Here is a 10,944-nt window from a genome sequence, read left to right as displayed (position 1 = left end):
CATAAACATAGTCTAGGAAGCTAAACACTGAAGAGATTCTCTCCTTGACCAAACTTTAACCAGGCCCTCTTCTGAGCACTTTTTTTTTTTTCCTACTTGGCTTCAATTTTGGCCTACAAAGACATTGTAACATTGTTTCAAGTAACTCAAAGCCATAATCCTACCTCTGAAAGTACCTGCCTGAAAAAACTAAAGACGGCTAAGAATTTACTGCTTGTTTCAACCAACATCTGAAGATAGGGCTTATTGTCTCCCAGCCTCCATGTGAGGTTAGGAAGGTAATTTAAATGTAGTTAACAAACTCAGTCAAGAGTCAGTTAATTAGCATAATTGGTTGCACGTGGGCCAAACCTTACTCGCTACATTTAAAAAATTGTCACCACCCTACCCTATAATTTGATGTCCTACTCACCCCCTTCTCTAGTCCCTCATTCTTCCTTTAAAAGTAGTCAGGCATAGTGATGAGTGGTTAATGTTTAAATTAGATATATTTTATTTTAGGCAAAGTAGAAAATTCAGAAGCAATATAAATGGAACATTCGGACTGGAGTTTGGTTCAGTGGTAGAGCACTTGTCTAGCATATGTGAGGCCTGGGTTTCATCGACTGCCAACTCTGCAAAAAGAAAAAGAAAAAAGATAAACAAACATGTGATTACATAAAATCTATCCATTTTCAGATGTCAGAGGATAGCATTTTAAAGTAAAATAATAAACAATAATGCATAAGAAAAGTATTTACCATTAATAATAAAAGAGAATTTAATATTACAAGCATACAAAAAGCTCTACAAATTGATAAGAAGAGGTAAACTGCTTCATCTCTCAGCTTTCAGATTCCTCGTCCAAACACTTATAACTAAATATTAAGTTGGTTACTGGATCAGCCTGAGCTATCTTAAAGAGGTACATGAGGCTCTGCTTTGATGGGAATGGACCATGTGGGAATTTCATACTAAAAAACAAAAGCTCATTCTAGAGTTTGGCAGGCCCATATCCACAGTAACTCGGAGAAAGCTCCTGAGCATTACTTTCGTGCATTTTCTTCTGAGACATTTTCTAGAAAGATGTGTATGTTATTCCTCTGTTTGCAGGGAGAAAATTAAAGGCCTAGAGACAGGAAGAGATGGAAACAGGCTGGAGCAGAACAAGAGTTAACTGAGGAAACATCTGAAGTCATGAGTTCTTGAACCCTAGTCCCCTCTCCATCCTCTCTTTCCTCAAGGAGGCCCTCTGACCTTAGTGGTGAACAGTTTGCTATAGTGCATCTTAAGAACCCGCATGGCAATCTGAAAGGTCGCTTGCAGCTCCAGCAGCTCCAGCTTGATAGGTCCCAAGCAAAAAATGCTAGGGAGCAACAGGTCTAGCCAAAGCAGGGACAGATACACCAGTCTCATAGATATAAGTCACTCATTTCAAGCCAATGGTTACCCTCCCCAAACCCCCTAGCACTGAACATGCCTAAAGATTAAGAGTTGGTCTATAGCAACAGTTGTCACGGAGCATTTAAAACTCATGATTTTCACCTTCTGAATTTTGGCCAAGAGACTGAGGCAGGAAGATCCCAAGTTAGAGACCAGCCTCAGCAACTTAACTAGAACCCCCTCAATTAGGCAAGGCCCTGTCTTAAAATAAAAAACGAAAGGGGGCTGGAAGTAGAGCTCAGTGGTGGAGTGCTTGCCTCATACATAGGAGGACTTGGGTTCAATCCTCAGGACTGCATAAAAATAAATAAAGTAAAGGTATTGTGTCCATCTACAACTAAAAATATAATATATATATTTTTTAAAAGGGGCCAGGTCAGGTGGCAGCCACCTATAATTCCAGTGACTGGAGAGACTGAGGCAGGAGGAATATAAATTCTAGGCCAGCCTCAGTAATTTAGCAAGGCCCTCAGCAACTTAGCAAGACCTTGTCTCAAAAAAACAAAATAAAAAAGGGTAGGGATGTGGCTCAGTGGTAAAGCCCCTCTGGATTCAACCCCCAGTAGCAAAATAATAATAATGATAATAATTAATTAAAACAACTAGGGATGTAGTTTGGTATAGAACATCCCTGAGTTCAATCCCCAGTACTTAAAAATAAATAGATTTGAGCTGGGCACAGTGGCCCATGTCTATAATTGTTGAGAGCCACAGCCAAAGGGGCCCCAGCAAACTTCCAGCTGCCAGCTGATGATTGGCTCACAGTGGCCCCAGCAAACTTCTAGCTGCCAACTGATTGGCTCCTCTGCAGTGATGCTCATTGGGCTGTTTCCCCGCCCTTTCAGACCAGGGAGCTGCTCATTGGGGGACTTTTTTTGGCTCTGCCCGGAGACCCAGCCAATCAGCCTCTAGAGCAGGAGGAGTGGGGGAGGTTGAGAGGTTTGTGGGAAGCCAGTGGTGGCAGTTGGGCTCTGAAGGTTTTTCCTGAGGAGCTGTGTGGTTTGGTGTGTGTTTTCTAAAAATAAAGTTCGTTTCTTTTGACAAGTGGCTCCTGAATTGTGCCCAGCCAGACTGCCGCATATAATCCCAGTGGTTTGGGAGGCTGAGGCAGGAGGATCCTGAGTTCAAAGCCAGCCTCAGCAAAAGCAAGGTACCAAGCAACTCAGTAAGAACCTGTCTCTAATAAAAATACAAGATAGGGCTGGGGATATGCCTCAGTAGTCAAGTGCCCCAGAGCTCAATCCTGGTACCAAAATAAGTAAATAAATAACTAAGTAGATTTTTGGCAAAATTTAACAGCCAAATGAGGATGCTAATTAAAGATTGCTTTTTCCCCCCCACAGAGGGAAAAAAAAAAGGTAAGAAGTAGTAAGAAAAGGATTGTGGTCAATATTATAAGCATATAAACAGCTCTATAAAGTGATAAGAAAAGGTAAACAACTTCATAAATATAGACTAAGTATATGAATAGGCAACTCATAAAAGAGTAACTGTCAGTGGTAAAAATATAGATAGATAGAGAAAGAAAGAAAGAAAGAAAGAAAAAGATGCTCAAGGGCTGGGGTTGTGGCTCAGTAGTGGAGCACTTGCCTAGCACATGTGAGGCTCTGGGTTTGATCCTCAGCACCACATAAAAAAACACATAAAATAAAGGTATTGTGTCCAACTACAACTAAAAAACAAATATTAAAAAAAAAAAAAGATGCTCAACCCTTTAGGCAAATGCAAGCTAAAACAAGGAGATGCCATTTTTTATCTAACATATTGGAAAAAATTAGTAAGAATAATAACATCTTTTTTTTTTTTTAAAGAGAGAGAGAGAGAATTTTAATTTTTTTTTTTTAGTTTTTGGCAGACACAACATCTTTGTATGTGGTGCTGAGGATCAAACCCGGGCCGCATGCATGCCAGGCAAGCACACTACTGCTTAAGCCACATCCCCAGCCCTAATAACATCTTAATGCAGAAGAAAATGGAGCAAGTTTGGTGAAGGACTCAGGGACTTTCAATTATTGTTGGTAGAAATGTGAATGATTATAACCTTTATCTAAATTATATATACATTAATATATATTAATTCTGCAATCTCATGTTTGGGAATCTATCCTACAGAAATAAAAGAATCAATTTATAAGGATATATGAACCAGGATTGCAACACCATTTGTAATAGAAAAAAGGTAGAGTAACTTGGAGGTCTATCAACACCAATTATGGTAATTTATTCAATTTACCTTTGAATAAGTTGTGCACATTCATTCTATGGACTATTTTGCCACAACTAAAGTTGGGACTGGGAGTATAACTCAATGGTAGTATGTTTAATATGCCCAAGGTCCTAGATTCCAGTATGCACATATAAAAAAATCTGTATTCATCAAACTGGATAATACTATGATGTAAGCTTAAGTGAAAAAAGTTGCAAAGTATATACCATGTATTTTGAAATAACTAAAAATCCTAAGTACTTACATATATATGTATCTGGATACATATAGAGAAAGATGTAGAAGCTTACAGACTAATTTGTGAATATTAGTTCTTAAAGAGGGAAGAATAAGGAAATTTTTAATCTTTTCTTTATACTATCTATATTATTTCATTTGTGATGGTGAACAAGTAGTACTTTTATAACTTTTATAACATTTTAAAAAATGACTGTCTTAGCCTGGTACAGTGGTGCACACCTGTAATCCCAGCAGTTTGGGAGGCTGAGACAGGAGAATCATGAGTTCAAAGCCAGCCTCAGAAATTTAGTGAAGCCCTAAACAACTCAGTGAGACCCTTTCTCTAAATAAAATACAAAAAAAAAAAAAAAAAAAAGAGTTGGGGATGTTCAGTGGTTGAGTGCCCCCGAGTTCAATTCCAAGTTCCAAAACAAGCAAAAAATCTACAGTACTAAAAGAACATTGCAAAGGGACTTGGGATATAGCTCAGTGCAAGGCCCTGGATTCAATCCCCAGCACTGTAAAAAATATATATATATAATAATACAAACAAAAACAGTTCAAAATATTTGGGGAGGAAAAAAAAAAAAAAAGGAAAGGTGCCAAAGAGGAAACTGATAGATACAATATATATGAACCTTGAAAGCATAATACTAAGTGAAAGAAACCAGTTTCAAGGGAACACATAGTGTGCAATTCCATTTCTATGAAATGCCCAGAATAGGTAGATCCAGAAGTGATTGTTAATTGGAAAAAGTTTCATTTGGAAGAATGAAAATGTTCTAAAAATGATTGTAGAAATGGTTAAACATCTCTATGAATAAACTAAAAAGACTACTTTAAATGGGTGTCTCAAAAATGTGTTTAAAAATACTGTCCACTATAACATCTGCCTCATCCTCAAGAAATAAATCTTGGTATCTTTTAATATAATCTGAAGAATGCATCAGGGACTCTCAAGGCAATTCCAAAAATGGAAATCAGAAATGTATCATAGTTCTAAAAGAACTATTTTGAAGAGGATCTAGTTTTTGGATGTGTAAATTCTCCTATGTTTATAAAATATTTCATATAACTTATAAAATTCATTATGAAATGCATAACGAATGCACTGAATCACTTTTAGAGCCCTAATTTTCCTTCCTTCTAAAAGAGTACTTAAATTTATGTATCTTCTGATTCACTTACCTTATGATTCTTGTGACCAATTTGCTACAGAAACCACTTCTTAAATGCTTTTCAATGTACATTGAATACACCACGGAAAGGCAAAATAAAGCGTCTGAAAATATTTTTTCAAGTCTCAAATAATTGGTTAGCACCAACAAGGCAAATTCTTCTTACTGAAACACTTACGTTTTTAAGTAAAAAAAAATTAAAATTGAATATTTTTTCTGTATAGAAAAAGTAGAAACATCCATCCAACTGAACTGCAATAAGATAATTCGTTTCTCATAGCAATGAAAAAAATAGCAGATATGAGCTATCAAACCATCAGTACACTTTTATTTTCAAATTAAAATAACAATATATGAAGTGCATCTTTGAATGGGAATGTGTGCTTGCATTTTTCTCCTAGGAGACTCTGGCGAGTGCTTTCGTCAACAGCGCCGCTGGTGTAGTGGTATCATGCAAGATTCCCATTCTTGCGACCCGGGTTCGATTCCCGGGCGGCGCAGGCACTTCTTTTGCTCAAAAATGTCTTAAAAGAATCTTCATAAATCTTTCCTGTAGTGAAAATACTTAGAATTTTTAATTACCCTGAAGATCTCCATTTCATTATAATTCACTGATGAAACATTCGGATCTGGAGCTCACCGACAGTTTACGAAAGTTTTGAAATAGTTAAGCTGTGCGCCTGCGCAATCCGAGCCATCACGAGTCGGGTGAAAGAGCGGCTGCGCAACAAGTGAACCTACGGATTGAGGTGTAGCCCCGCGCCGCGAGGGTGAGAGTGCAGGGTTATTCTGCGCCTGCGCGGTCTGGGTCACTTCGCTGGCTGCTCCTAGGCGCCCGGCTCGCCGCCATCTTGAATCGGGGCTTCATTGTTCGTGCTGTGCGGGGCATATCGGCGTAATTACCGCGGAAGAAGACGGCGAAGTAACCTCTGCTCAGCCGAGAAACCCCGCCATCCCGCAGCCATAGCCGTTCATACGATTTGGGAGGTAGTGAAGGGCAGGGAGCTGGACCCAGAGGCGCCGCCGCGACAGCAGCAGCCATGGAGGACGAGATGCCCAAGACTCTGTGAGTCTGGAGCAACGATGAGGGAGGCGGGATGGTGGTCGTCCCGGAGGGAGGCCTCGGCCCTGCGTCGCTCCCCAGCCTATTGTCTCCGTGGACGCCGCGATATCGTGGTTCCTCTCTCCTTAGCACACACCTGGATGTTTAGAGCCAAGACCCGGGCTGTGAGAGGACGAAGTGGAGGGACTGGGGGTCGACCCTCAGAATTAATCCCTTCGCCTTAACTGCACCAGCGCGCGGCCTTTGGCCTCGCCGCCCGCCCTCTGGGGTCCTTAGACCTGGAGAAAAGACTTTTTCATTCAAACCTCTCTTTAGAACTCGGCGGACCCTCCTGTAGTCCCATGCTTGCTTTCTTCTCTTTTTTTTTCCCCGCCCCCCCCTTGTAATTAACCTCTTTATATCTTTTCAGACTTCCCTTTACATTTTATTTTTCTCCTGAAACTCTTCCTTTCGTTTTCTTCTCGTTGGTAGGAATTTCCCCCCCCCCCCCATCTTGAGGCTGAGGTAAACTTTATTCTCTCAGTTGCCAACTGGAAAAAAGCCAAATATCTTTCTTTAACCTCTCTTTGGCTTTTCTTCTATAGCACCCCCGACCCTCGACCAAAAAGCCTAACCGGACCACCCAAGGATTTTGAAACTGCTTTAAAAAAAAAAAAAAAAATGGAAATCTCACCCGGAGGAATATATCTACTGAGGGGAAGTGGATTTAATACATCTTTATAATCGCTTGCTACTCTGGTGATTGACATGTTGCCGATCAAGCAGGCAGTTTTTATGAAGCAACAGTTGATTATATAACGTATTTAGGCAAGAAGTTTTTAGTATTAAGTGATCCGAGCTGGGGATATTTTCTTTGTCGTGTAGTTCCCCCCCCCCCCCCCCTGCATTCTTTGTTTTCAGAATATTAATTGGATGAGCGATCCTGCCTTTGTTGCATTTCTCCAGGGGGGGAAAAAAAGGAAAAGCTCAGTGAGATGTGTTTTGGATTTTTACTTTATTGTGTGAATTTGAGGTTTACAACATAATGTTTAATATGAAATACACAGAGCAAATTGGTTGCCCCAGTAAAGCCGACTTAACATATTTATCATCTCACGTAGTTAACTTTTCAGTGAGTTCCTGGCGTGGCTTTTTGTTTTACTGTTGGATACTGGCAGTTTGAGAACTCAATGCATTAAAAATACAATTTTAGGTTTCTTTTCACAACTCTAGATATTAAAGTTCTGAACTAGAGTGTAGTTTTTTTCACCAAAAATTTTTTTGAATTCTAAATTGATATTTCTAATATATATGGGAAATGTTGTTACATTTTACATTTCTTTTTAAAACTTTTTATTTTTTATTTATTTTATTTTATTTTTTTGCAGTGCTCAGGATTGTACCCAGAACCTTGCACATACTAGGCAAATGCTCTACCACTCAGCTAAATCCCCAGACTTATTTTCTTAATAGATTAAATATTCTGCTAGTTTATGTGTATCTTTTTATAAGGATGCAGCAATTAGGGAATGGACTTTGCTTTTGGAAAGTTTGTATCTACAGAAGAACACTCCCTAAAAACATACTAGACTTTTTTTCCTCTTACATCTTAGCTAGAAGCATGATAGCCACATATTGGGTTAAGCACTGCTCATATTTTATAATGCCTTTACATTTAAGATTCTTACATTATTTTGAAATGTTTTAATTTCAGAAACTGCCAGGAATATATGGGAACTTAACCTTTTTAGTACGTTGATTTGGGAATATCAAATAATGAAGACAACTTCAGCATTCTCAGGCCAGTCTACAAAAGCAGGTAGTTAAATAGTACTAGACTGGGGACAGGGGACTAATCATTGCAGGAGAAATAATAGAGTTTTATTAATTCACAGAGAGTCATTGAATGCTTAGTATGTGCCAGGCTCTGTGCTAAGTGCTTTAAATGCTCTTTTAATACTCATCTGAACATTAAAAATAATTTATTCCATTTTGTAGCCGGAAAAAGCAAAATTAGAGTCTAATTAACTCACCCAAGATCATATACCTTTTTATTCCTCATCCTGCAATTCGACTGTCTTCAGCTCTTAACCATTACACTAATGACTGATTTTGCCTTGAACCTCTCATTAGAACACCCCATTTAAGAATTTTTATTTTTGCTCGAAGTAGTCCTATTATCTTCTCACTTGCTTCTGTCTCCCTCAGCCAAAATCTCTCATTTTTCCAGTTACACCAATCTTGGTTAAATATGGGTAGGTACTAATTCCTAAGTTTTCCCAGCAGTATTCTTACTTTTAATGTTTGCTTTCATGACTCTGGAACTTATAATATGTCAGGGGCTTTTAATACGTTCTTGGCACAGCATCTGGTCCATGGTAAGTGATTAATAGATTTGTTTTAAAATGTGGTACAGTTCAAGAAGAGAATCAAGATTTTACTCATTTGAGAATAAAATAGTCTGAATTCTAATACAACCTGTGTTCCTAAGTGGCTTAGAGGAAGTATCCACTTGCCACATCTCAGTGGTCAGCATCACCGTGGTAAATTTGACATTGCCAGTATTCATCTTTCTGTCAGCAGTACTTTGGAAACACATTGCAAGAAAAACATTCTTAAAGATTTTCCTGCAAGACTATTTTGAGGAGTGTTCAAAGTAATTAGTAATTCAGACATTTGTAGTGAGTGGATGGGTTATATTTACATACTATTATTCTTATGTGTAAATTTGAAATTGTCCATAATGAAAAATAAAAATATGTGTATAGTGAATCTGAATTGGCCTTGGTCACTTTGAAAACTTTAAATTTGTAAAATAAAAGCGGCACACTAAACTAGAAAAACATTGCTGGTGTTAATTCCTTTAGATCCAGGCACTTTAATGTCCTCTGAGTGATTTACTCTCAAATGCATTTTGATATAGCTGTACAGTTACTGTGTGGCTTTGACATTGTTAACAATGTAGGTCTCTTTAAAAGCCCTCAGCTAAATAATTGCTGTCTAATTATTACTAATGAGGGCCTTGTCTTTCCATCACCCCATGCATCTTTCTTATTTCTACCCCACTCTTCTCCAAACACTTTTGTAGAAGGAAATAGCAACTCTTTTTTGTTGAGTTCAGTTGGCTTATTCATTCTTAACTAGTAAGGTGAGACTGAAGGAAAGTTTGACTAAAATGAGAATTTTAGTTATTGGATAATACATTGTTTCTGAAGAATGGCCATGCATCCTTGTAATCCCAGCAACTCAGGAGGTCAAGGCAGGAGGATTCCAAGTTTGAGGTCAACCTCAGTAATTTAGCAAGACCCTGTCTCAAAAAACTAAAAGGGCTGGGGATGTGGCTCAGACAAAAAAAAAAAAAAAAAAAAAAAAATTGACAATGTGCTACAAACATATTCATTAGTAATATTTGAGAATGTAACTCGTGGCTATCACTGTTCTAGGAACTGGAAACACATAGATCTTTTTAGAACTTACATAAATAATTGTTAGGTAGTAATTAAGTTCTATAGAGAAAAATAATGCAAGATAGGGAAGATAGAGTGGAAATTATAGAGAACAGTAGGAAAAGTCACCGTGAGGGGAGAACTGAAGAAGGTGAGGGAGAACTATGCATATATCTGAGGAAGGGGCACTGCAGAAAGAGCTGGTGGCCCATGGTGAGGCATGCTTGTTGCAGAGACTGAAGAGATAGGAGAGAATTAGGAAATGTGGTTAGAATGATGTGAGGGGAGAAGGGGTTATTAGGGGAGGTAGAAGATAACAGATCATATAGGGCCCTGTGAGGGCTATGTCTTGGGAAAAAAGAGTGATAAGGGAGGCAATAAGAGGATTTTAAGCAGGGGAGTGATATAATCTGTTTTAACCATTGAAAGGGCAGAGTCAAGTAGACTAGTATAGTTCAGTTGAGTGACCAAATGGTGACTTAAAAAGTAGTACTAGTAGAAGTGATGAAAAGTAGAAGGATTTTGGATATGTCTTGAAAATCTAGCAGCAGAGATTATCAGTGGATTGGATGTGTTATGTGAGAATGACACCAACAGTAAGTGGATTTATTTAGAAGTGTATATCAATCAATCTAAAATGTTTGCTACATAAGTAAAAATGAATGCCATTTTGAGAGCATGGATATCCCTTAAGATGTCTTCAATTTTAATATTAGATACATTTGTTCAATCTGGTTTATGTGTATGGCCACACAAACCAACTGAAAGAATTACTAGCTAATAAATAAGATAGCTTCTGCAATGTGTAAAGACTATCCTTTGTGAAGTGTACGTAATTGTTTAATAATAGGTTAGGATGCTGACGTGGTGTATATACACGCATTACAGGTTTGTTTGGGTTTTTTTAGAGAGAAATTTTTTTTAATATTTATTTTTTAGTTTTCGGTGAACACAACATTTTATTTTTATGTGGTGCTGAGGTTCGAACCCAGCGCCCCACGCATACCAAGCGAGTGCGTTGCCGCTTGAGCCACATCCCCAGCCCATCTACAGGTTCTTAATTAGAAAATAATTGTTTCCCCTGTTAATTTAGTAACTCGGGCAAAATAATTTCCTAGCAAATTGCAAATGTTCTGAAGTCATCTAGAGAGTATAGTTATTCAGCAAATATTTATAGAGTACATAGCAATGTTCCAGTCAGTGTTCTATATAGTATATATCCAGTCTGAATTTTTAAAATCTGTACTCTTATGGAATTTATCATGAAGTTAAAACTTACTTATCCATGCTTTTTTACTCATTTTCACGGGGATTTCTTTATTAAATTCTCCATTTTAATGATTGTGGCTAGAAACAAACCCATTCTGCTTTGTACATTTTCTTTGTAGGTTAATTGTCTAGAGCTTGTAT

General features: G+C 38.0%; 1 protein-coding gene and 1 non-coding gene across 16 annotated transcripts in view; both read left to right on the top strand.

Annotated features, from left to right (window-relative positions):
• Positions 1–5,475: 5,475 nt before the first annotated feature.
• Positions 5,476–5,546, top strand: Trnag-ccc (transfer RNA glycine (anticodon CCC)). The gene has a single exon. It is a non-coding gene; the product is annotated as a tRNA-Gly (tRNA).
• A 293-nt stretch (positions 5,547–5,839) lies between these two features.
• Tia1 (TIA1 cytotoxic granule associated RNA binding protein) overlaps positions 5,840–10,944 on the top strand; it is a 32,124-nt gene continuing 27,019 nt past the window's right edge. For 7 of the 15 annotated variants that reach the window (XR_011704385.1, XR_011704384.1, XM_071601677.1 and 4 more), the window contains exon 1: positions 5,840–6,112. Coding sequence is in view for 11 of the 15 variants with exons in the window: in XM_071601677.1 (XP_071457778.1) it covers positions 6,087–6,112 (26 nt within the window). In the remaining 4 variants the exon portion in view is untranslated. Of the gene's footprint in view, positions 6,113–7,025; positions 7,908–10,944 lie in introns of those variants that run through there. The other 8 variants (XM_027934465.2, XM_027934463.2, XM_071601678.1 and 5 more) reach the window with 4 other exon arrangements.

The sequence above is a fragment of the Marmota flaviventris genome, chromosome 14 (assembly GCF_047511675.1).
Source record: "Marmota flaviventris isolate mMarFla1 chromosome 14, mMarFla1.hap1, whole genome shotgun sequence".
In the NCBI taxonomy this organism is placed as follows: domain Eukaryota; kingdom Metazoa; phylum Chordata; class Mammalia; order Rodentia; family Sciuridae; genus Marmota; species Marmota flaviventris.
This window is presented reverse-complemented; position numbering and strand designations above follow the sequence as displayed.